Consider the following 27,895-nt stretch of genomic DNA (forward strand, 5'->3'; position numbering starts at 1 on the left):
GGAAGATGTTTCTATACTTCTCTCTCCAGATTCCCTTCCTCTCCAAGTGAGTAAGAGTGGATAATCAGAGTAGGATATTCATCTGGGCCTATTTTACCAAAGTGCCCATAACTGTGCCTTAAAGGCAAAAAAATAGGCTGTACAAATCTTTTTTTTTTTTTAACATTTCCTTTGGTTATGGTCAGTAGACCACTTCCTACCTTGATGGATACAAGGTCCAAAGCATTTTCTATCACCTCCAGAGTTGTGCTCTTTCTTCCCTAGCAGCCTCAACACCTAGAATATGGAGTTTATGTGGATTTACCACTAACTATGCACATTTTCTTAGGGTTTCACTCCTTTCCTGCTGGTAAAAGTTCAATATACTTTAATAAAAGTTTTATTTTTATTCATTTTTTTTTGAGAGTGTGAGCATGCACATGAGCTGGGGGAAGGACAAGGGAGAGGGAGAGATAGAATCCCAAGCAGGTGCTGTGCTCAATGCGGGGCTCAATCTCAAGACCCTGCAATGATGACCTGAGCCAAAATCAAGAGTTGGATATTTAACTGACTGAGCCACCCAAGTGCTCCTCAATATACTTTTTTTTTTCCTCAATATACTTTAAATTGTTGTTTCCTCTCACAGCAATAGTAACATTTCAACTTCTGGTTTGTGGGATAAAATAGGTAGAGATTTGTGGTCTAATGTCTCATTGAGGAGTCCTGGCCCAAGCAGAGTTCTATAATCCAGCTTTTACAAGAGCTCTGCAATGGGGATCAAGGCCTTACCTAGCCATTAAGACCTGTCCTGCATTTGTTTTACATGTGGCTATCATTCCTTGTGTGTCACTTTCAACGAGAAACTACAGACAGAAAAAGGAGTAAGTGGTAGGAAGGCAACCATCCCTAATCTCCAGACTCCCTGCTGTCAATAATCATGAAGTGGCATGACATATTCCATTTAGGGAGCAGGAAGTAAGTAGGAAGGGAAGTTGAAGGTTTTCCCAGTATACTGTGGATGTGTGTTTAGGACTATCCAAGTCTATTTCTAAGCAAGTTCAAAAGAAAAATGGAAGGCTAAAATTATTAGGCAATATGTTACATATAAAAACTGACAGCCCTGATGTATTGCTATGGAATTGCAAGAAGTATGTGGCAGATTACTCTCTGAAACACAGGAAAGCAGTTAAAAGAAGGGTATAAGATACAGTATCTGCACACAAAGAGCCTACATATTAAGAAAGAGGACATCTAAGATGGATATATACTAAGTACCAAAAGAAAGACCTACTGAAAGTAAATGATAAAGTTCAGAGGAAAAAGTAATCCAATGCATGGCACCAGAGGGCAGTCCTGAAGTTAGAGGGGAAAAAAAATACTCTTAACATAATTAACTATGGACACAAGTAGCAGGACAAGCCAAGGAGGAGAATGGTATAAGCAAAGGAACAGGCTCAGGCGCCCACAGTATATTTGGTGAATCGTGTTTGGGTGAAGTGGAAAACATGCAACAGCAAGTACAATGAGTAAGGCTAAAAAGGTAGGCAGAAATGAAGGTCACCTAAAGTAGGACTAATGAATCTCAGCTTCTAACTCTATACATAAGGGAAGCAACTGAAAGATTCTGATTACATGAGCAAGTCACATCTGAGAAGATATATCTAGGATAAGGTATATGAGATGGACTAGAACAGAATGAAACTAGATATAAACACTATGGAAACTGTTCAAGCAAAAGACAATAAAGGCAATGATGGTTTAGTCAGGGTAAAGGATGATGGGGCATGAACCAAGATATAAGACCACATGCCCAAGGCTGGCAAAAGAACAAAACTCTAAGTACGGAATCGAGGCTTAAAGAATCAGCACCAAGTAAGCACTAATAGATTGTTCTGCTTTTTGTGAGGAGTTAATAATTTTATAAGCAAATTATATATATAAACTCTATTCAAAGTAAGCAAATAAGGCTACTACTACCAACAAAAACACAGTCAAATGATAGATGTTTCATAGTCAGATAAATTTAAGAAAAATAATCTAGCAAGAGATTCCTTGAGTACTCCTTGAGATTCCACTAAAAGAAATTCCTTGAGTACTTAAAAGATGGAGTTCTTTTTTTCTTTCAAATTAATGTATTCTCTCCACAACCCTTGCATATTTTCTATATGATGAATGCACGTTCACATCTAATGTTTTTCAATTTATAGAAAAAAACCAAAACACATGAAGAGACTAAAAAAATAAAAAATCATTGGTAGATCAGTAAGTGCTAACTAGAACAACAAAAAACTATCATTTTACACCTATCAAATTGACAAAACTTAATGAACTTAATGTCAAATCTTGGCAGGGATGTGGAAACACAGGAACTCTCAGGTATTGCTGGTTAGAAATTATTAAATTAAACTAGTACGGCCATTGTGGATAATGTGGCACTTCTTAGGCATATATATCCTGGGACCCATCAATTCTGTTCCTGGGTAGATGCCCAAACTATGTTCTCAGAACAGCCTATAGGCACTAAGTCTACAGATGTTAAATGCATCATTATCTGTGATGACAGGAAATTAAAGGCATGGTGTATCCAGTACTAGGTGCTAAATATGTAAAATGTAGTAACTGCATAACTCTTGAGTACTGGGTAAAAGCAACATATTAAATTAACTCATGATAACCTGGATGGCGTTTAAAAGCGTAATGATTAGTAACATAAGGTAAGGAACAGAATGGGATATAACGTAATACTGTTTATATAAATTAAAAATACATACACATAAAACAATGTACATTTTTAGGCACATGTAACACAAATTATATAGTAAGAGAATGATGACATTTATACTTGCCATCAGCCATTTTTATGTTTAACCTCTCCAAAATTTAGACACATTTATAATTGAAGAAGTCTTAGATTTGACGAAATCTGGTGAAATTCTTAAGGTTATATATTACCTAACTCATGTGGCAGCTCATGACAGAAGACAGCTATAGAAGTACTGATTCCTCCCGTCAATCCAGCACTGAAAGCTGCTCCTGAGGTGGGGGGTAGAAAGAAAATCAAGTGACGTTTACTTCTGCTTTTTCCATTTTCATTAATAATGACAGGTACAGTCTCTTTTGTCTACCTAAATTAATTTCATAATATGTGAGTGACTCACACTTATCTTACACTATACGTTTTGAATATATAGTGAAGTACAATAGGTATATGACAACCAGAGAAAAGAGCTACTCAATGAAGGAAGTATTCCCTGAGAAATTAAATCCTCCATTAGAGTAGCCTTCTAACTCACTAAAAGCTTGGGAGTAGTAATGGTTTTCAGCATTTCAGTCTCTGAGTGCAAGTCTGATGCTAAATTTTAAGTCCTGTACACCTACGATTTTATTTGCTCTCCCATTTAAATATTTAAAGATACCTAAATGGCTACTATCCTTATCTGAACTTCTCTGGGTTTAGAGCATAAATGCTACAAAGTATTATTTGTCTGATGGTCTGGAGGACTGAGTATCAGAGGTATAAATGCATTTGATTCTCCTAGTAAAATTCTTTATTCTTTAACATTGACAGCTACTGTAGATTCTTTATTCTTTAATATTGACAGCTACGGTAGATTCAAAAATATGGCCTCTCCTTTCTGAAAGAAATCAAAGCCTACTTCTGAGTCAAGTCAGGAAAAGAAAATCATATATTAATCACGTTTAATATTCTCCTTAACCGGTAGTATCAGTTTACATTAGCAAGGCTCTAATATAATATTTGAATTTGGTACAATGGATTTTTAACATGTAAATTTTTCTTCACCTTTTCAAAGACAAAAAAAAAATTATTAAACCTAGAATTGAAATTATACATTCAGGGTCCTATAAATGTATTTGAAAATAAAATGTTAAGGTAGCTTTTTTCATATGGTGACTATGCCTTGAAATGTTATTAAAGACATATTATATTATATTATATTATATTATATTATATTATATTATATTATAGACATTTTATGTTCAAAGGAAAATCCAGTAAAATTACACCTCTATGCCCCAAATAAACCCATCAAAAACATTAACACAGCCTCTGGGAAAAAAAAAATTAAATGACTAGAGTAAAATACAGCAGTATACTTGTTAACCTCCAAAAGTTAATCTTATGTATTCTAATTCATAATGTTAGTACTGAAACTGTGGACAAAGGAAAACGGTCTTAAAGAACAACAGATTTTAACCCAAGTTTCAGACCCACTTACCAATTGCTAGCCCATCACTGAAGTTGTGGATGCCATCCCCCATGATTACCATCCACGCTATATTAGCTATCCCTGTTTCTTTGAGATCAGATCCAGAATGACAGGGCCCATGAGAATGATGAGAATGTTTGTGGTGCCGCTGATGGTTGTGTTTCCTTAGCACAGTTTTACTCTCGTCGTGGTGGTTGTGGGCAGCAGCATGGAGATCATGCTCACGAATGGTATGTAGTCCATCACTGTGAGAATGGTCCATGGTTTTCTCCTCTTCCACACAAAGGTAATTTTTAGGAGGGGATTCCTGTTGACCTTCTAAATCTGTCAGTTCAGTTTCATTAAGTCGATCTTCAGAAACAACCGAGTCATCAGTTCCTACGTTTATAACAGCAAAGGGTATACTTTATCAACACGTAAATGAACCCTTCTTTGCTAATTTAAACCCAGGCAGAATAGCAGTGTAATAAACATTCCTTAAGTAAATGTCTTTTACAAGTCCCAAGTAAATGTATAAAAGCAAATAAAACAAAGACACATGTGCACACACAACAAACTGGGGTTTTGAGCATCCAAAAGATGAAGCACATGAAGTAAATAAGAGCACTGAGCTCAATAGCAGGCAAAGTGAGAAGAACAGGCAAGCATGAAGACACCGAAACTTAAGGAGTACATCATAAACAGCTGGTGAAAATCAAAGGGGAGAAAGTTATTGCAGCATTTACGGGACAATACAATGGACCCATAATTTTTCAGGGAAAGAAGGAACCTTAAAGTTTACCCACTCTAACCTTCTCTTATCACTCAAGAAAACAAAGACAAACTTTAAATAACTGGCACCCTCCAGTGCTCCACCTATCTGAAAATGCTGCTCAGATCAATATTAAAAGCAAGTTCAGAAATCCATGTAAGTGATAACAACATCTGACAAGTACTTTTGTTAATTGAGGTTGGCTTCTCACCTAGTTTTCAAAAGCTATTTATTATGTGACAAAGAGCCTACTACTTCTCAAATTGTATTTTGGAGCAGAGTACAGTTAAGAGTCTCATCTGCCCCCTTTCTGCAGAAAATCATTCGTATACTCAAGGGAAACACAAGTTCAAAAAAAGGTAAAATTAGATTAAAAAATTTTTTTATGTTTCCTTGAAAATTGTAAGCTATCTCATCACATCTATCAGGCAACAGAAAAGATGAATGGATGAGCAGAGATTTTTTGTATGGAGACCACTCTCCCTCTTCCATTTGAAACCAATCACATATGGAGGGCACAGAGAATTTGTATTGCCAAGATCTAAAAATAACATGAGTACACTGCTTACGAAGCCTTTTGTTTCATTCTTTTTTTTCCCTGTAAAGTAAAAGTGCAATAAGTTCCTTGCCCTGTGATATAATTAGTCCCACATTTCAGTATAAATAAGGCTAAAATAAATAAAACACTAACAAAATCACAAGATACACTCACATTTAAGAAAATACAAGTTAGAAACTAATATTAGGAAAGCCACAAAAACAAGGTATTTCAAACACAGACACAGTTTAGAAGCAATATTTCAATTTTTATATTTAAAAAGTTTCTCTTTAGTCAGAACTGTTGTCTACCGGCAAGAGGCTTGAGCTGAAGCCAATCAGCATCTGGTGTATTATTTAACTTATGATCTGAAAGCTTCCTTCCAATAGTTGATTCTTCTGTGCTCTGCTTCATAAACCATTTCTGTTTTCCCTGAAAAGAATCTGGTATTAATATCAAATATGCAGCCACAATTAGCAACAATATTCACTTGTTAATATCTATGGGGATAACTGGTACTAACACTTTATTCATAAATTATTTAGGAAAAAAGTGAGAAAAAGTTTTTAGAAATTAATCAAGGGGTCTAACTAGATAAAATATCCAACTAAATTTATATGTCGTGTTTTCTTTTTCCCAATTACTCAACTAAAAGGTGCAATTCATCTACTTCAAAGTACAGAATGGGGTACACAGTACTAGATTATATGCAACTGAGTGAAATGTGAAATATATTTAATATCTGCCTTATTTAACAGTGTATGGGAATAGGAAGTTCCAAAAAACTAAAGTTTATTCCTTTGAATTTCATTGTGTTGAATGCAATCTTACATTTCCCTACATGTGACATAATGGCCAGAGTCACACTTGCATTAAAGTCCCAAAATCTGTAGTTTACTTCTGTGAGACGTGGGCATAAGAATACTGATCTGTAAAATAAAAATGACAGATTCTTAGGATTAAATGAGGTGATGTATGAAAATGACCTATCAGTAACTGACTCTTCACAGCTTTGCAATAAAGATAGGTTTTCTTTTTCATCTAATCTATCCTCAATTATTAATAAATCCTAATTATTTTATTTCATTGTTTAGGTTTGAATTTTCCTATCTTTCAATAGTCTGCTTTCTCCTTTTATCAGTGTAACTACGTAACCACCACTGACAACTCTTCCAACTTAAATTTCTATTTCCAATCTATGTAAATTTAAGACAGCAAATAAGGTCTGCCCTTTTGATCAACAGAATGCAAGAAAGTGATGATGGGCTGGTTCTGGGACCATCTGCAAGAAGCCTGGCACCTTCTGCTTTTGCTCAGGGAAGCTAGTCACTCTGCTATGGAGAAACTCAGTACAGACCCTCAAGAGAGGCCATGTGAGGAGCACTGCACTGAGATGGAGACCACCTGTGGGCCTTCTACCCCTGTTTTGTCAGGGCCAAGCCAGGCAGCTGCGTTTGAATGTAGTAAAGTGAGTGACCCCAGCTGATGCCAAGTGAAGCAAAACAACTGCCCAGCTGAGTCCTGCCTAATTTCCTCACAGAATCAAGAGAAATACTAAATTATTGTTATAAGCCATTACGCTGTGGGTTGTTCTGCTTCACAGCAGTAAGTAACAGAAACTGGGGAAACCCCAAATGTTCAAGAGAAAGTAATATGGAGACAACTTAAAGAGAAGAAAAGAAACAGCAGTCATGAGTTAAAGAAGGGAAAAAGAGGGGTGGGGCGGGGGGGGAGCCAACACTAGTACAAAAGTGTTAAGAAAATGCAAACACCAGCTGGGATTCTGTTCAACTACTTTGGTTCTGATTGTCTACTTTCCTAAAAACTTGCCAAATCATTCCCTCAGAGCCTCAACTTGCTGAAACCAGTCAGCATCTGATGTATTAATTTATGCTCTGAAAGCTTCCTTCCAATAAATGATTCTTCTACACAGATGGTCCAATATCTGTTCTATTCAAATACCATTAATTCTCTTTCTTCAAAAAAATGCCATATACTTTTTCATCTCTGGTTACTCATTATGCTATTTATCATAAAAAAGATATACTGATTTACCTGCCCAGATTCCTTTCTTTGATATACTTAAAGAATTTCTTACTAGTAAATTTAGGGGCTCCTTTCAGTTACTTACTTCCCACAATTTTGAATTTACAAAAGAACTGCCATGTTCTACAGGGGACTCTATTCTCCTGTATTAATAGTTTACAAAAATAAACCTGTTTAATTTTGTCAGTAAATTTAAATTCAAAATGAGATCAAGATTAAATTATAAAAAACAGAAAACTTTATTTTGATCTCTTGAAAGACTACATTTTATATTTATCTGTAAGTTACGCAGACCCTAATATTTTATACATATTATATATTAATATTTGCTGCCTCAGTGTTAACAGGTACACAAAACTAAAGAAAATCAGGGCTTTACAGTAATTCCAAAACTTCTCTATATCCTTTGCAATGGACCCTAAAATTCCTATATTTCTTACCTGTCATCAATGATCAACTTATTCTTTCATTGAAAGAATTCTCTTTGTCAGCTTCTCTTGCCCTTTTTATGATATGACTCTAGTTCAAGCTCCCATCACCCCTCTTCTGACTCATTTCCTTCTACCACTCTCACCTTGGCATCCCTCCCACATTATTCTCTTCTTTACCCATTCAACCTTTCCACACAGCTTTCAAAAACCAAATACTGTTAGATTTCTTTCACTTTTGATCCTTCCCAGTTCCTTTTACCATTCCTCAGATGATAATTTATTGGCACATCATCTTGATCATCTTTCTCTGGAGGCAATTAAATATGATGATGTCCAGACTAAAACATGGCAATTAAAATTAAATATACTATTTAGAGTATGATACGAAAATACAGATAAAAAGTAGGTTTATTTCCCATAGATTTAGATAGCAACTGGAAACCATGACAGATGAGTCATAGTTTCACAGCTAGTCTGTGCCTAGGCAAGAATTAGAATCACTCCCCCTGAATCTCAGTTTAGAGCTCTGTTCTGGGGGGAAATCAGAGGGGGAGACAAACCATGAGAGACTATGGACTCTGAGAAACAAACTGAGGGTTCTAGAGGGGAGGGGGGTGGGTGGATGGGTTAGCCTGGTGATGGGTATTAAAGAGGGCACGTATTGAATGGAGCACTGGGTGTTATACGCAAACAATGAATCATGGAACACTACATCAAAAACTAATGATGTAATGTATGGTGATTAACATAACATAATAAAATAATAAAAAAAAGTTAAAAAAAATTAACCATATTTTATCTCAAAGAAAAAAAACACATACATACACAAGCAAAATATATACATAAAAATAACATAAAGATTGTATTGTAAGAGTGGTCCGTATATATATTATGATCATGACTATCCTTTGTTTTCAAGGAAAAAGATTTCTTTTTTTTTTGAATATTTGTAGTGAACCAGCAAAAAGTTAAGAATGTTCTTTTTTGTATAAGCTTTTTAAAAATGTTCTCTAGACATAATATACTGTTCCTCTTAAGCAGAGTATACTGAAGATAATCAGCACTAGTATCACAAACATGTTAGTGAGATGTTCTCAAGACAGAGCTTTAGAAACAGATGTAAACCACTGTGAAAAGGGAAGAGTGTAAATCAGGTCAGTGGTAGTAGCCCTGAAATTACTTAGGGGAAAAATTATTTTAGATATTTATCTTATTCTCACAAATGTGCCATGAAACACAGCTCATGACAAGCAGGGTATTTCATCAATAGTCTCAACATCATCTCCCAAGAGGTTCATCACCATTTCTTCCATTTCATTATATTTCCTTCCTACAGGCCCCCCGAATCTAAATCCTTCTCACCTCTAGTGCTTCTACCATTAGCATTTCTGATAAAGAAATGTGTTGTGTGCAACATTTTCTTTGAAAAACAGGACAATGAAAGCCACTTATACTTGAAAATATGACCTAAGTGGACCAATGAGACTTGTTGCTATTTATACATTTTTGCTTTTTTGAAATAAACAGAAATTGGCCAATAGCTTTTTCTATCCTATTTAAGTCAACTAGAAAAAAATCCAACAAAGTAACTAAAACTAAGAATGCTATATCTTGATTATAAATGACAAACGTAATGACAAAGAATGACAAAGATCAAAGTCAATGTTTCCTTTAATACATACCAATATCACAATTAAGCATGTGGCCAGAAAACAATTTTTTTTGTTAAGTTTTCTATCTCAGAAAATGGGAGAAGCCATTAAAAAATACTTACTCTTTGCTGTTTGTAGTGCTTAAACATTCTAATGCAGTGTTCAATGATAAATAACAAGTAAATGCCTCCTAGAGCAACAAGTCCTTTCAATACAGCATCATATTCTTCCAAAAACTTCTTAGATTCATGTCCATGAGAATGTCCATGCCCATGCGCATGTTGATGACTGTGATCATGTCCACCCTGAGACTATTAATAAGAATAACAAAAACTTCTTGAATTAAGTAATTAAAAATGCTTTTTAAAATTTTGAGATTATAATCTCCTAGAAGACACACAGAAAATACCTTTCAATTTTTGAAGTGGTTCTCTAAAATATTATTTCACTTAAATATAAGTAGCCTCCTATTGAATTCTGATGTTCTCAGTGGCCTAGAAAGTATTACATGTCATGGTAACTCGAAGACCACAAACTCAAATGCCTATAGGGGTTAAGATACATCCTATAGTGAGAGAATGGAGCAGCAGTAAGATATTAAGGAGTGAGGGGTCCTTTGTAAACTGAAGGAAACAAGACCCAGATGCCTAACGTTTAGTAAAAATAAACTAATTCACCAGCAGCTCAAAACCTGTGACTCTGTCATCTGACTTTTTCTTAAATTGATTGTATTTCTATGCTTTTCTCTTATAAACTATTTTAAACAAGCGATGAGATGCGACCTGTGCTTATACTGTGGAACAACAGCAGAGTATATATTTAAACATGTTTAATTCTCTACATTTTAAAGCTCTAGCAAAAACAAATGTACAGAAACAAAGTTACTTTTTAATTGCGAAATGAGTAAGTTTCACAACAGTGACCTTAAAAGTTAGAGAACTAAAGTATTTTCCTGCCTTATAACATTTGTATTCCTTCTCCATTTGCTAGTGGCCAAGAGAAGGCTTCTAAACTTCGCAAAGGCAAGACCATTCAAAAACGTTACAGCTTTAAGTAATTAATACCTCGTAGGAAAAAATAAGTTAAATAGCACTTAAAGACTATTCTCACTTCAACGGTCCTTATTTGGCCCAGTTTTAAAACTGCTGCTTTTCTTGATGACTGGTAAAAAGGGTAAGCAAGGGGTGGGAATAAAGGGGAAAATAAGTAAATCATCAACTTACCAAAAAAATTCATATTCACAATTTTAAGATTCATTAATCAATTTCTTTTTTTTTTTTTAAAGATTTTATTTATTTATTTATTTGAGAGAGAGAGAGAGAGAAACAGCATGAGAGGGGAGAGGGTCAGAGGGAGAAACAGGCTCCCCACTGAGCCGGGAGCCCGATGTGGGACTCGATCCCAGGACTCCGGAACCATGACCTGAGCCGAAGGCAGTCGCTTAACCAACTGAGCCACCCAGGCGCCCATTAATCAATTTCTTAAGGCAGTGCTATATATTATTCCAGATACCACATCTGGAATTCTCAACCAAAAGTGAAGAAGGGGAGAAGGATTATACAAAACACACAAATACAATTCTGGGGGCGTCTGGCTGGCACAGGTGGTAGAGCATCCAACTCTTGACCTCTGGGCTTTCAGTCCCAGCCCCACACTGCGTGCAGAGATTACTTGAAAAAAAAAAATACAATTCTGTCTCCCAAATATGCCAGAAGGAGGTGGTAAGAATTAAAAAAAATAGTCAAACCTGTAATTTGACATTTGGAAAAGAAAAAGCCCCAGTATTTTCATAATTTGAAGTAAAAGCAGTAATACTGGATAAAATCCTGGGAGGATGATAAGCAAGGTGACTAGAGTGTGGGCATAAGATCATATCATTAGAAGCGTCTCCTGGAATATGGGGCACCTGGGTCAGTGGGCTGAGTTGCCAACTCTTGGTTTCAGGTCAGGTCATGATCTCAGGGTACTCCCTGGGTGGGGAGTCTGCTTGATGATTGTCTCTCTTTGCCCCTCCCCTCACTCAAATGCACATTCGCATACTCTCTGCCTGTCTCTCTCAACTACATAAATCTTAAAAAAAAAAAAAAGTGTCCTAGAATAGAAGAAAACAAGTGGTATGCCAGGTGAAAAGATAAACAGCCCCAAGTGTAAGGAGCTAAATGCCTAAAATTGTTAACTGAGCATGTCAACCTATTCCTGAACAAATAAAGATGCCTGTGGCATTATGAGACCTCTTAGATATTTCTTCTAAAGGCTTTCTTACAGATAAAAGTCAATGAATGGTATAACTTTTTAAGTATTCATTTTCAGAACTGCTAACAGAGCATTTTTTTTTTTTTTAAATTTCAGCTCTACTGTTAAACTGACTTAAAAACTAGGATATTTAAAGTGTACATCATAGTGATTTGGTATGTATACACTGTGAGGGGAAAAAGTAAAACTGATGTTACCAATTTTTGTTGCTATTTTAAAACCTAATGATTCAATTTATCTCAAAAATATTGCTATTGGGGTGCCTGGGTGGCTCAGTCGTTAAGCGTCTGCCTTCAACTCAGGTCATGATCCCGGGGTCCTGGGATCAAGCCCCGCATTGGGCTCCCTGCTCCGTGGGAAGCCTGCTTCTCCCTCTCCCACTCCCCCTGCTTGTGCTCCCTCTCTCGCTGTGTTTCTGTCAAATAAATAAATAAAATCTTAAAAAAATATATTGCTATTAAAACTATGCAAATGGGAAAAATACTTCATCCTACAAGCAAATAAAACAAATACTAGATTAGCGTGCTACACAGCTTGCTAATGAAGGACCTTTTAGCTTAAATATTTTTTTTTTTAAAGATTAAAAAGTTTCTTACATGGGGCAGTAGATGAAGAAGGGCATCTCCACTCATTGTTCCTACAGCTAGTGCAACAAGGAATGTAAGAAGAAATTTGAAGCATCCTTGGTTAATGATGGGAACCAAGATCACGCCTAGCAAGGAAAGCAGGCTAATGACAGTGATAGAAATGATACCACAAATCCATGCTGTAGGAAAGAAATTAATAGTCAACATTAATATGACAATATAAACCAAACAGCTCTAAAGAACAATCAACATAAGATAAATGAGTCATGGAAGATAGATTATCTTACCCTGGACTATGCTTTTTAAGAAGTTTTACATTTTGGCACTGCTGTATTTAAAAACAAAACAAGACAAATAACCACATAACCAACCTGAATACTTAAAAGAATCAAGAAATTCAGACCTTCGTTATACAGTTATAAATAGTACTTTCAGTAGCCCACCTTATTAGAAAAAGGGACTTAAAATGACTTCAGGCTATGATTCACTCTTCATATCTAGACCATAAATAAAATTTTACCAAGGTATAAAGGTAAAGCCAGAGCAATAAAACTATTTATTTAGAGAATATAATTATAAAACCCTGCTGTGATCATTAGAAGAAGCCAAGTATCTAGTGTTATCTTTGTAAATCTTTCTAATAGGAAGTTTAAGAAGCTTAACATATCAGTCCAAAATGGAAACATATTCAAAACAGATACAAAAAAGGCTTATTAGTTAGCTTTTTTGTAGTTCATTTCTTATTTTCACAAAGGATAATTCAGTCCAATCCCCTTGATATCATCTTTACTCCATAACCAGCTCCAAACTCCTTTTCCTCCAATTTGGGTTTCTGTATCATTTTCTACTTTTTAAAAATTTCACTACATTTTTTTTTTTTTTAAAGATTTTATCTATCTATTTGACAGAGAGAGACACAGTGAGAGAGGGAACACAAGCAGGGAGAGTGGGAGAGGGAGAAGCTGGCTTCCCGCAGAGCAGGGACCCCAATGCGGGGCTCGATCCCAGGATGCTGGGACATGGAGCCGAAGGCTGACGCTCAACCGACTGAGCCACCCAGGCGCCCCTTCGCTATATAATTTTAACTGAATCAGAACACAAGAGAAATGTTTTCACAATATGACTTGTGAAAAACACAAGTGTGATGGAAAAGGGGGAATTCTATGCACATTTCTTTAAGCTCTCTATGAGCAGATTAGACACCAGAAATAATGTGAGTGGTTCAGGGCGTGGGGCATTTTCACTAAAGTGAGATTACTTTAGGGGTGCCTGGGTGGCTCAGTAGGTTAAGTTCAGACTCTTGATTTTGGCTCAGGTCATGATCTCAGGGTGGTGAGATCAACTCCGTGTCGGGTCCTATGCTGGGTGTGGAGCCTGCTTAAGATTCTCTCTCTCCCTCTGCCCTCCCCCCGCCCCCCGCTCACACACACAGACACATGCTCTCTCTCTCGCAAAAAAAAGTAAGATTACTTTCTATTAATGGGTTAAATGAAATAGAAATGTTTTAAGTTTAAAAATTCTGCTTAATTTTTACCTATAGAAAAGTTTACAAAAGAATGATAATTTTGTAAAGTTTTTAATCTAGAATGTTTTTCTCATCAAACCCAACAGGACTATAAATCTGCTGAGAGATTTTATGTTAAGTGTTACAGTAAGAGAACAAAGTAAAATGCATTTCAACTAGGTAAAAAAATTGTCAAAGACAAAGAGAAGTAAGGATAGGTAAGGAAATGAAACTTTAATTGACCCACTAAATGCTGAGCTTTATCAATACAATTGTGTTTATTCATTGGACATTTTAGTCACAGTATCCAATAACATAACACCATAAACTAATTCTAAGCTAAATTAGCTCGCAGGATTAAAACAACAGGTCATCTACTACTAATGTAAGCTCTATGGTTTATTCTAAATCTAACATATAATTTCTAATACAAAAAGGGGTAATCTAAAAGGCCAAAAGAAGGTGGAAACACACAACCAGAATTTGGATTCAGTGGCTTTAATACTTGCAAAGATTTGGGAGGAAGGAAGAGGGAAAGGAAAAAGATTCATTATGAAGTCAACATCCTTGTTAGTGAAACCAAAGGGTAAGATGAAGATTCCCCCAACTATGGTTGGGATTATAAGGCAAAATGGAACTAAGGTCAAAAAACCCTATTCTAAAAAGAAAAATAGAAAGTCAAATAAGGTTTAAAAGTTGACTTAATAATGATGACCAAGTTAGTTTATCTCCTTGTCCCCCAAACACAGGCAGGAACAATAAAAATCAGTGGGAGAGCCTGAGGAAATAGGTTGGAGTAAAGTGGCCATTGGTATACAAAAAATTCAGGGAGCCAATAAAGTTATGGGTCAACTAAACCAACAAAGGTTTGTCAAAACTACCAGAGCTCTTCAGCTCCAATCATAGTAATGGGGAAAAAAGTGGACAAAAGATACTTGTAATAACTAAATGGGACAAATTGAGGCTGGTAATAAATACATTAACCTAAAGGTAAAATGTCTCATATTAATATACAACTCTCCCTTCCGAAATATAGTTTTCCTTACTTTGGCAATAATTCAATTTAGAAGCACTTTTTCTCAAAACAATCAATCTAAATGCAATTTCAATTAAGAACTTAAAGAAAAACAGCACTAAAAACTACTTAGAAAACCCAGTAATTCATATTCCAAGATATTCTGTACATACTCACTAATATATGTGGAGGGGGATTGCCAAAACTACAGATGAAACCCAAGACACACTATATAAACAAATTTTGTGACTTTTCATAATTATTAGAAATTTTTATTAGTCAGAATTATTTTGTTCAAAAATGCACTGGAATTAGTCACCAAAATTATCCAATAAAAGTATTTCTTATTTTATCCCTATGTCCCCACATCTAAGACAATTCATATAACCAGATTAAGATACTAAATTAGAATCCACATTTACCAAAATCTAGTTGGGTAAATCTTATTTAACCTGATCTTTTCTTTTTTCTAGGGTTATGTTCTACACTAGGAAATATATATTCCTTTCTTTCTGGATTTGCCTTTTAAGATACCCGCAATAGAAATTAAATTTCTAAATCTTATATAAAGAGAATACCATTAATTTGATACAGTAGATATTTAAGATTAACTTACACAAAATAATTGAATAAATTAGCATTAGAAGCATTATTTTAAAATTTGAGATTAGAGTAAGACCCTATGAAACCAACATATATTCTTATAAGCGTATTTCTAAAAATCTAATCATTAAGAGTTGAGAGAAAATGTGATTCTATTCCCTAATCACAAAAATTATATCTGAAAATGAACATTATTCTAAGCAAATATTTCCTTTCTAAAATTTTCATATTAACTTCTGGCTAAAGGTGTTCTGAATGTGATGAAAAGTCCAAGAAATCATATGAAACCATAAACATTTTGCACTATTCTGAGATGACTTAGAGTCTCAAATGGCTTTTGGTTAATTAGCTAAAACCAAGTTGCCAAATGACAAATCAACGGAAACCGAATTCGTGAAACATTGATTTGCCAATATGACAGGTGAGCTAAATATATTTTAACTTAAGACCAATCACTGACTGGCACATTAAATTACCCAAGTGCTTACATAAATAGTTGAGGGAGGGTCTGAGTGCGAAAGGGTGTATGAGTTCATGTGTGCACAAATGAGTACATGTCACATATTACACACTCCCAGGTATAATTTCTTATGTATCAGCTCTGAAATTATCTCTTTCTCATCCACTTGGGAAAGTAAATCTGTGAAATGCTTCAAAGACAGAAGCCCATTTTATGATTAGAAAATCTTTGGCATTTGTGATATTTGACACCTGAAAATCAGAAAATACAAGAAAACATAATCCCACAAAGGAGAAAGCCTTACATAAATCTATCCATCATCAGAGAACTGCCCACCAGGGTGCCATCCTCAATGTATCTTTGCGGGAATGCCATTTACTTAGAATAAAATGTGAATGATGCCACTTGGAGTCATTCAGTAAAATGGTATTATACTGAGCTTGGACAGCGGCCCCTCCAAAAGGAGTTGATACATATATATACATGCATGCATATAAACACACACTTTAAAAAAATAATTAATACAAATGCTTTTGGTTTTCTGGTCACAGAGTCAAATGATTGTCAATAAATTGATTACTGACCAACAATAAAAGCCAAGAATTAGAAAAAGACTATGCTCTTAGATTAAAATTAAATAATTTCTATAACTATGAACACCTTATATAACTTTTTTAAAATCAGAGTTTTCTCATTTTTCCAACTAGAGGAGATACGTTTAGTATGCTTGCTACCTTCAAAAGATCTTTTAATTGATTTTAAAAAATAAAGTATAGGACTAAAAAGGATCCTATAACTTCCGGTAACATATTTTGTACATAAAACAGAGGGCACAAGTGGGGCTATTATAATATAGTTTAATTATTCCTCCATATATGCCTTGCCTTGATTGACAGAGTTGGAAATTATAAAAAACAATTTCAAAGATGTCAATTATTCTGCCCCTTTAAAAAGATAATTTTTTCAATTCCTTGCTGACCAGGAGCTACTTAAACTGGCAGTGTCATACTTTATAGATCTAAAGGACTTTAATAATATACACTGGCGTTCCTCAAACTGTCCTCATCTAATTCTCAGGTGGTGTTCCAAGGGGAGTGAGGGGAGAATTTAATGATCAGAAAGACTTGGTAATTCTTGGCTAAACAAGTTCCCTGAGAGCCTTTAACAGCTTAATAAGCACTGTGAATCTCTGCAAGGGGAACAGAGTATGCAGCATATTTCTAACTCACTTGATCAAGGAACCTATTAGTACATCTCAATGAACCAGGATCCTACAAAATATGACTTGGAAAATTCTAATGTAGATCAATATCCTTCTACTTTACAGATTTGCATACTGAGGCAGAGAAATGTTAAATGTTAAAGAATACAAATTTACACCTACTAGAATGGCTAGTAAACACACACACACACACACACACACACACACACACACACACACAAGTTGGCAAAGATGCAGAGAATCTGAAACCCTAGTACATTGCTGATGGAAAAGTGAAATGGTGCAGCCACTGTAAAATGGTTTGGTAATTCCTCAAAAAGCTAAAAGGAATCACTTTATGACAGGAATTCCACTCCTAGGTATATATCCCAAAAGAATTGAAAGCAGAGACTCAGATACTTGTATGCCTGTGTTCATTACAGCATTATTCAAAATAGCCAAAAGGTGGAAACAACCAAGTGTCCATCAATGGATGAATGGATTAACAAACTGTGGTATATGCATGCAATGGAATATTATTCAGCCATAAAAAGGAATAGAGTTCTAATAGATGCTACAATATAGATGAGCCTTGAAAACTATGCTGAGTGAAATAAACCAGACACAAAAAGACAAATATTGTATGATTCCACTTACAAGAACTATCTAGAATAGAATAGTCAAATTTAGAAACAAAAAAGATGAGAAGTTACCAAGGGCTAGGAGGAAAAGGAAATGAAGATGTGTTGCTTAATAGTTATACAGTTTCTATTTGGAGTGATAAAAAATTTTTGTAGTAGATAGTTTGGGGATGCCTGGCTGGCTCAGTTAGTGGAGCATGCAAGTCTTGATCTTGGAGTTGTTCAAGCCCCGTAATGGGTGCAGAGATTACCTAAAAACAAAATCTTTAAAAAAAATAGTTTGATGGTTGCACAAGATTGTTAATGTAATAAGTGCCACTGATTTGTACATTTCAGGGGTTAAAATGGCAAATCTTAGGTAATTTATATTTTACCATAAAAAAATAGCTAGCTAAACTAAAATGGAAAAGTAAAAACTAAACCCAAAGTCCTCTCTTAATCCACTATTTTCTCCATTAAATTATAGTATTTTCAGAGAATTCTCAGCCAAGTGATTTATTTATTATCACTTATGTATTTAACTCTTAGAGGTGGCTTCACAGAAAGGAGGATCTATAAGAAAACTACATAAAATCATCAGAATATACTTGTATTTATTTCAGTGTCAACTGAAAATATGAGAGTAAGGCTAAAGTATTTATGTCCCATCTAACATAAATTATCACTTATTTTTGCCAATGCTAAGACATAAGGGATAAAGAGCTATATTTTCCATTTCAGATAAATTAGAAAATTTCCAGGTATTTTCTATAGATTTCCAGGTATTTTTATAGGTTTTCCATCACAACAACTTCATTAGCAAAACAGCCCTACTATCTCTCACAAGTGTATGTTATTATAAATACATGTTTTCTTATACTGATTTACTGTTAATTTTTTAAAAGTAATTTTAGCTTTCCAGCACTGAAATTTTAAGTAAGAGTCATTCTCCTCACAACTTGTAAATCTTCTTCAAGGACAATTACAATCCTTTTGACCTACGAGAAGAAACATTGATTTTATTGTACTTGAAATATTTTCCCATGTTATTTAAACACTTATTTTTAGGGGTGCCTGGGTGGCTCAGTCAGTTAAGTGTCTGCCTTCGGCTCAGGTTGTGATCTCAGGGTTCTGGGATCGAGCCCTGCGTCTGGCTCCCTGCTCAGTGCGGAGCCTGCTTCTCCCTCTCCCTCTGTCCCCTGGCTCGTGCTCTATTCCAAATAAATAAAATCTTTATTTTTTTTTTAAAGATTTTATTTATTTATTTGACAGAGAGCACAAGTAGGCAGAGTGGCAGGCAGAGGGAGAGGGAGAAGCAGGCTCTCTGCTGAGCAGGGAGCCCAATGTGGGACTCGATCCCAGGACCCTGGGATCATGACCTGGGCCGAAGGCAGACACTTAACTGAGCCACCTGGGCGCCCCATAAATAAAATCTTTAAAAAAATAAAAACACTTATTTATAGAATTAGTAACACTTATATTTACACTTACATAAACTCTACCATAATTTCCTAGTTGTAGAAAACAAGCAATTCAGGTAATAAAATTTTTCTAATTTCTAACCAAATTATTGTGCTTTTAAATCACAACTTGTTTAGTATAAAGCAAACCAAAAAAAAAAAAAAAAAGTCCCAAAACAACAAACAATAATAGGCATCTTTTCTAAAACTTATGCAAAACAATATGCAAACTATTAAATGCAACTAACAAATGTTTCCTTTATTTATACCCAAGATACCATATACAATAAAAAACGTTAAATGTCTGAAACAAGTTTCACTTATTTTCTGCAAATTAGGTCGCTTAAAACGTTAAAGGTCTTCAAGCTTGTTATTCATCAACTCCATTTCTCATTATCTAGGGAGAAAATGCATTCTTTTAAAAGAAGCGCTCATCTGTGGAAACTTTCTAATTAACTCGGTTCAAAGCATGTGCAAGATGGCAGTTTTCTACACTGTTTCAGCATTTTAATTGGCAGAAAATGCTTAGCGGCCTATTCACAACTGCACCCACCCCTTGGTAATTAAGCTAGGGTCAACTCTATGGCTAAATGACCCAATCTTGTGAAACAAACGATTTCTACCATACATAGTATATGGCATACTTGGTTTACAGCAGTCTTTGAACAGTAGCAAGATAGTGGCTGTGTCACTATGGGAGATTTATATGGAACAAGTTAACCTTTCTTAATGGTGCAGCAGTCATTAAAAATAATTACTAGCAGGGCATTCTCTCTAACAATTTTAACATCTATCAAGACATAGTTAATTCAAGCTCCATTCCTGACAGTGCTAATAACCACCTGCAAACAACTAATCAATATTCACTATTAGTTATATATTTGTTTCCAAAATAAGTATAATTTCCTCTAAGGCTTTTCAGATTGAATAAACTAATTTTCAATATTATGATTGTCAAGCATCTGTCAACAGCTCTGTTAAAATACATAGATTATGTCAATATTAAAACAGAAAACTTTGTCATAATCCACAGTTGATGTAAAAACAACTAGAATTTCTTAGAAGCCTTAAAATTAAAAATAGGCTACTAGTTTTAACTCTAGATGTGACAATCCTATCAGTCAGTTTTTCCACGTAAACAACAAATGTGTTTTATTTTTAATTTAAGCCAAATAATCTCAGACCTAACTTCCCCTTTTCTACTGCCTCAGTGAGACTGTGGCTCTTAAGACGTTTACTCATCTACAAAGATCACTGAACATGAAGCCAGCAAAGGGAACATATTTTATCTGTCCAAAGACCAGAATTCAAAGCTACTGTGTGGACTCACTTTCTCCGTTTTTACTGATCTTACCTGACTGAATAGGTACTTCCTAACAAGACTATTCTTGGGGGTTTTGTTTTGTTTTACTAATCTATACTTATAGCAATACTTACTTACACTAACACGTCTACCACTTTGTTGCCTATGTCTGCATTACCTGTCAAAGCACTACCAAATATAACTATATATAATTCTCTGTATCTCCCAGTCACTTATGCTAGCAAAGCAGACTTAAGAACCTTTTTAGCAGGAATGAAGAGGGGCATACAGGTTACAATTACAAGCTTTAGATGGAGAATACTCTAGTTCATATCATAGCTCTGCTAACTGGCATCTATGTGACCTTGGACAAGTTCCTTAACTTTTCAAAGCCTCCTTTCCTCAGCAAATAGAAGTAAATAAAAGTGTCCACCTCATGGGTTTAACAAATTAAATATCCTTGTAAAAGTATTTAGAAGAGTACATGGTATGGTTCCAATAAATATAGACTATTATAATTTATCTAAAGTTATTTTTCTATTGCAAAGAAATTAACCAGTAGGTAGGTACCTATGAGACTGACTTTATTATGTATTGAGAGCATTTCCTTTCACTTGTACTCTTTGAAGCTTTAATAAAGAATATCTCTATCCCAAATAAAACTCTTATATATATACTGGGCTGTGATATTCTTAAACATGTCTATCTTATTCCTATGCTATGAAATATTTTTAAATTCTGCCCTTTCAATCTTTTATCTTGTCAGAATCCCATTTTTGGCCCATATTCACACATATCTATTTAGTTACTTTCATTATTATGCAACAGTGCCACTCCATCTTGGGCATTTCAACCAGAACTGCCCTCACTGTGATTTTGCACATGATGAAGTCCATGAATCTCATTCTAAGACTGTATTATCAAAGTATACTAAGCTGCCTGATATACAATTGACCCTTGAACAATGTGGGGTTAGGGGATAAACCCCTGCCCCTGCACGTGCAGCCAAAAATCCAACTACAACTTTTAACTCCCCCCAAATTTAATTATTAATAGCCTACTGTTGACTGGAAGCCTTACTGTTAACATAAACAACACATATTTTGTATATGTGTTATATACTGTATTCTTACAATAATACCTTTTTCTTAATTTCTTCAGTATTTCTAGGCTTCATGGTTCATCTGTGAGTTTTTTCAAATTGTTGCAAACCTTCAAGAAACTTTCCAGTATATTTATTGAAAAATATCTGCATACAAGTGTACACATGAAGCTCAAATCTGTGTTGTTCAAAGGTCAAATGCATTCATAAAATGATCTTTAAAGACTCATTTTCAACAAGGGTCTTTCCTGGGTTATAACTGAAAACTTACAGATTAATATTAAGTAATTTATTCATTCAATCAATATGTGAATGCTTTTTGTTCAAAAGACCCTTTAAGCAACTGAAGTCCAACAAAAAACAGATAACAAATCCAATTATGAAAATCCCCCAAGCTCTGTACTGGGATGGAGATATTCAGAGGGTGTCAAGGAACAGAACTTAATTAAACCTAGGATGGTTAGTAAGTTATCCCAGAGGGTCTAACCCTTGAGCTGAATCTTTGAGAAATCATAGTAGTCACTCAAATAGAAAGGTTCAGAATGTGAAAAGGCAGAGATAAATGAGGGAAAAACAGTATCTATCATCAGGAGTTTGTTATGGTTAGGGCTGAGAGGAAAGAAAGGAATGGTGGGGGATAAGGATAGAGAAGTAGGTAGGCAGGGATCATATCCTAGAAAGCCTGACCAGCCAAGTAAAGGACTCCAAAATTTGAACAATGTAACATAATGCAGTTTCCTAAAATATAGGAGAAAAAAATATAACTAGCACATCACAACAAATCCACATTCTCATAGACATTACTGCTTACAATATAAAAGATATAATGAAAAACACTAGAGATCTAATGAAAAATATTAAATAGTATAAAGATACATGACAAAATTATAAAGGTGATATCCAAATTAACTAAATTTGGAAGATAATAGCATAGTGATTGACTGCCCAGAGGATTTATGACAAACCTTAGGCTTGGTGGGCTCTATCATTTATCTATACCACAGGTTCCATGTCTGTAAGAATAAGAATCATACAATAGCTCCCTCACATAATAATTCAACAGAATGGGGCGCCTGGGTGGCTCAACTGGTTAAGGGTTCAACTCTTGATTTCGGCTCTGGTCATGATCTCAGGGGATCTAGGCCTGAGTCTGGCTCTGCACTCAGTGGGGAGCCTGCTTGAGGATTCTCTCTCTCCCTCTCCCTTTGCCCCTCCACTCGCTTGTGTACTCTCTCTCTAAAATAAATAAGTAAATCTTTAAACAAAAACAAAAATAATTCAATAGAATACTGTTAAAATTTAGTGGGGCGGGGGAGGAAGCACGTGAAACACTTAGCACATGGACAGCAAAATGGCTAAACTCCCTCAGCTTGAATCCTAGCACTATCACTGACTAGCTCTGAGATTTTGGGAAAGTTATTAGAACATTCTCCACCTTATATAACTGTTGTGAGAAGTAAAAGTCATTGAGTTTAGAAGAATGCCTGCAATACCTGTTAATTAAGGTATGTTAGCTGTCACTAAAAAGAAAAAACTCTGTGTTGGAGAATCTCATTTGCATTTTAGAAAGGGAAGGTTATGAAGTTATTTCAACAATTCAATCAAGAACCAAGTTATGATGGAGTGAATAGAGTTAGAAGGTATTTAAGAGAAGACTCAACTGGACTTGACAACTGATTATGCAAGGGAAAAAAGGAAAAACAAAATCATAAGAGAAAAAGGTCAAAGATTTTCAGATTTTATTAAAAAAAAATGAATTGTTATGGCATTTGAGACTCAGTAAGAGGTACAAACTTTTTGTGGAGTAGAAGTTTTGGAAATATTAAGTGGGAGATAGCTGTGAACATCAAGGTGGAGCTATCTAGCCAACCTGATACAGTTTTAAAAAAGCCTAGAATTTTGAAAATAGTTTTGTTTTTACTTTTGTTGAAGCTCTCTATAAAATTGCCCATAATGAATTCATTTGCCAATCATTGGCATTTCTGACATTGTTCAGAGTTTAACCACAGTGGCTTCCCTTTTTACTTCCTTATAAACTTAATCTTAGCTTTTCGCCAGAGGCCCTCAACTCTGCTAAAGAGTTAAGTGATTATAATACCAAATGACTTTAATTGGCAGCCCCATTATTTACATTTGCCCACCAAGAAGAATCCATTTATCACAAATCTATATTTCCTTTTTAACCTAGTTCTCTATCCATAGCAAGACCTTCCTCCATAATCCCAGAAAAGACGAGTACACTGTATTGTTCCTCTTGTCTTCCCCCAATCCTTTTTAAACACTCATATCTAATCCTGACTAAAACATACTAAAAGTCACCAAAAGGAAGACAGTAATTTGGAATTACTTTCTAATTCAATTACATTTTTAAAATAGTACAGAGACTATTTTGAGGAAAAAAAAAATCTTTCTTACCTGATGCCCCTATATTTGCCTTATCTTCAGGAACCTGATTTTTATCCTTATTTAAATCTTCAACTAAAAGCTTGTCAAAATGTTCGATACAAAGCCTGCTGTCGATTTGATATAATAAAGCAGGGCAAAGGTATGTAAATAAATCAGGTGAGATTGGAGAATTGGCACCATGACCATAGTATTTTAACAACTGAGTGACGTTCAAACACTGCAAAAAATTGATAAAACAAATTAAGTAAACAAGTATTTTAAGAAGATTAAGCAGAAAAAGAAATTACTGTATAATAAAAAATATTCTAAATATGATTTGAAAATAACCTGTAATAAAGATACCTATTACAAATAAAGCTTTTCATTAAGAATTTATGATAGAAATACATTCGACTTCACTTCCCAAGACTTTACATGGACTTTTAACCATTTTCCACTCCAACACATGAAAGATTATGACTTTCTCAATAATTAATAAAAATCACTCACAACTATATTCATAAAGGGTGAAGAGAAAAATCACTTTCCTATTCAAAGTGCAATCATCAACCACCCAAGATTATTAAATAGGCATAGAGTACTTTAACAACTTTATATTAAAGTATACAATAGACATTTTCACTGCCTAAGGTACCCCAGAAAAATATTATACTGGGGAACTCTAGCCCAATGCTAAAATTGGAAGATAAAAGCTTCATCCACTGGTACCTTTAAGTACAAAACAAAACAAAGCAGAAAACAAATAGCAAACAAGTTTGGACCTATCATATAGCAAATATCTAAAATGAAGGTGAAGGAGAGAGTGCCTTTTTCCCCACACATCACATACACTTTGGTTGCATGCTTATTTACTGACTTGCTACCTCACTGTATGATTTTATTTATGGTAAAAAAACAAACAAACAAAATCAAAACATTCAAACAAGAAAAGTATTCTTCTCAGGTCTTAACATGAGGTACTACTCTATCCAATGCATAGAATATTTCTAGAAATCCTGAGAAAATTCCCAATATGCATCAGACCTGTCAGGATATAAAACAACATGTCTGATACAGACCCCATAAGTCTGACAGAAAGAGTAACATTAATGATAACGTCCAGTTACAATCAACAGAAGATTCTAGGATATTATCTATGGTAGTAAATAAATAAAAGCAATTCCTTACAAGTACACTAAGATTCTAAAATATAAGTGATTTTAAAATCTGTGCTGCTGAAAACCAGTATCTGATTATTTACTCAGGGAAGAAACACGAAGATATTTCCATAGATGCAAAATATACTTCAGTAATAGAGACAGAAACAGAAAGGGTGAGGTCATTTTCCCTATTAGATGGTACTGCTTTTTATACATGTGAACAACAAATAAATTCAACAATTTTCCAAACTTTAATAAGAATTAGAATTAAATAAGGATGTTGATATACTTTTAATGAAACAAAAATAAATGTTTAAGGTAAATAATTAAAAAAAATTGGGAAGGAACTAATCAAATGTGAAAGTATTCAAAGGAATATGAAAATGTTAAAGGAAAACACAACCATCCCATTACTAGTGGACTTTCCTATTACTGTATCTTTTTGCATTCACCCTACATCTGTCAAAGGCATGAGAAAAGATTAATTTTGAGGAAGTAGGCCCTACAATAAAGTGACAAAGAGAAAACAAACCTACCACATATATAAAATAACTGACTTTGGAGCTACATCAATGACTGGGAACCATTCTGTAGTTAACTCATTAAGTAATTATGAAAAAGAAAATGCCTATTTTCCAACAGGACAGGTGAACAAAAAGGGCTTCAACTTTCAAATATCTAGAACCAACTAGCAATAACAAAATGAAAACTGGGGCGCCTGGGTGGCTCAGTCGGTTAAGCGGCTGCCTTCGGCTCAGGTCATGATCCTGGGGTCCTGGGATCGAGCCCCGCATCCGGCTCCCTGCTCTGCCAGAAGCCTGCTTCTCCCTCTCCCTCTGCCTGCCACTCTGCCTACTTGTGCTCTCTCTCTGTCTCTCTCTCAAATGAATAAATAAAATCTTTAAAAAAAAAAAAAAAAAAAAACAAAATGAAAACTAACTTGGGAAGTCAAAACAAGTCATAAGCAAGAAAATAAAATAAGGAATATATGTTCTAACAACCTTTAAGTATTTAGATTTGAGGAACCCAAATTTGAGAACAAACACTGCAAGTGAAAATCCAGATAAAATCTTTTAATCTGATTTTAATTTCTTAATGAATTTTGTTCAGGAACATTATCTGGAAATAAATTTGAATATGATTGATTATTCTCCACTGTTACTTCTTTTTACCTAAAGTGCTCCATAATTATCTGAGAATTATGGAGCAACCATCTCTTTACACCTACCTCATGTTGACGGTCATCTTCATTATGATCTTTGTGAGTAGCAGCTGAATAAATTGCACTTTTTTTAACGTGTGGTGCTTCTCGCTTTCTAGTATGTCGAAGTTCACCTTCATTATCAGGATTAAGATCTTGGTGTCCATGACCAGGATCATGACCATTATGTTCTGGAAGGCGTACATGAGAATGACCTGGGTTATGTACACGATCAGGTTTATGGACCCGATTATGCTCATACTGTTCACCCTGATCATGGTTGGGGGGAAAACCTGGTGTAATAACCTCAGAATTTTCATTACTTTTCTTCCCTTTTCTCTTCCTCTTTCCTTTCGGTAGCTTACTTTCAGACTGTTCCTGTGTTTTATTGGTCTCTGTTGAAGGTTCATGGCTAGGCTCCCCACGCTCACTGTGAGCAATGGAATCATTAGGAAAATGGCGAGTGGTGTTATGATCAAGGTGATGATGCAAACAATGGTGATGACATAAGCGATGACTATGGTCATGCATATGTTTATCATCAGATTTGACAGATACTTCAATTGTCTCTTTCTCTGGATCACACTTATGGTTTCTTTTTGTTGATACACTAGTCACAGTTTGATTTTCTAAATTTAAATGATTGTGGGAATGCTGGTGGTTATGGGAGTGAAAATGCTTTCCCTCTTGAACTGCCAATATATCTAAGTGAGAAACATGATCATGGCCAAGATCCTCATGATTAATCTCAACTACTTTTATCTCTCCAAGGCCCAAGTTTGTTAAAAGTTTCTCCAGACCAAAAAAGGATAATCTTCCATTTTCACCATAACGGTCAAAAAGTTTTTCAATATAATATTTTTTTTCATTTTCAGCATCCAGCACTGAAAATTTGCTTGACTCCGATTCTGTCATTCCACGACGATGTCTGTGATGTTCTTCAGAACCATGGTCATGTTCTTCATGGCAATGGTTGCAGTGATGGAAAATAAATGTCAGCAAACAAATGAGGCAAAATTTTGTGTGCATATGTACCTTCATTTCTATTTTTCCTAAAGGGATTTAAAAAGAGAAGCAAGCATTAGTTCATACTTAGATACATTCAATATAATCATAAACTCTCCAGCAATTGCCAATCCACGAGGCAATTGTTTTACCACATTTCTTTTCAGTGCTATAAATCATTCTTTCCTCCTTCAATTCCATATAAAAATGGCCCCTTTTAATTTATCAAAATAGTGTACAGCCCTTCATATTAGTACAAATTGCTCATGACTCCATCTATAGACTATCCCGACTCCCTTTAAGCATAACACTTAAGAATCTACTATATATTTATACAGAAACTGTTGGCTTCCTTCTTATCTGGTCCTTTACAAAAGCTTGCTGATCCTTGTTCTTGAGGTCCTGGTCAG

General features: G+C 34.9%; 1 protein-coding gene across 3 annotated transcripts in view; it reads right to left on the bottom strand.

Annotated features, from left to right (window-relative positions):
• Positions 1-27,895, bottom strand: part of SLC39A10 (solute carrier family 39 member 10) — a 131,648-nt gene that overhangs the window by 12,288 nt on the left and 91,465 nt on the right. For all 3 annotated transcript variants that reach the window (XM_032405812.1, XM_032405802.1, XM_032405821.1), the window contains 7 exons: positions 26,508-27,532; positions 24,150-24,357; positions 12,476-12,645; positions 9,749-9,937; positions 5,809-5,929; positions 4,218-4,586; positions 2,932-3,012 (listed from right to left, as the gene is read on the bottom strand). In XM_032405812.1, coding sequence (XP_032261703.1) covers positions 2,932-3,012; positions 4,218-4,586; positions 5,809-5,929; positions 9,749-9,937; positions 12,476-12,645; positions 24,150-24,357; positions 26,508-27,521 — 2,152 coding nt within the window. In that variant the 5' untranslated portion in view covers positions 27,522-27,532. The remainder of the gene's footprint in view (positions 1-2,931; positions 3,013-4,217; positions 4,587-5,808; positions 5,930-9,748; positions 9,938-12,475; positions 12,646-24,149; positions 24,358-26,507; positions 27,533-27,895) is intronic.

The sequence above is a fragment of the Phoca vitulina genome, unplaced genomic scaffold (genome assembly GCF_004348235.1).
Source record: "Phoca vitulina isolate PV1807 unplaced genomic scaffold, GSC_HSeal_1.0 scaffold1, whole genome shotgun sequence".
Taxonomy (NCBI): Eukaryota; Metazoa; Chordata; class Mammalia; order Carnivora; family Phocidae; genus Phoca; species Phoca vitulina.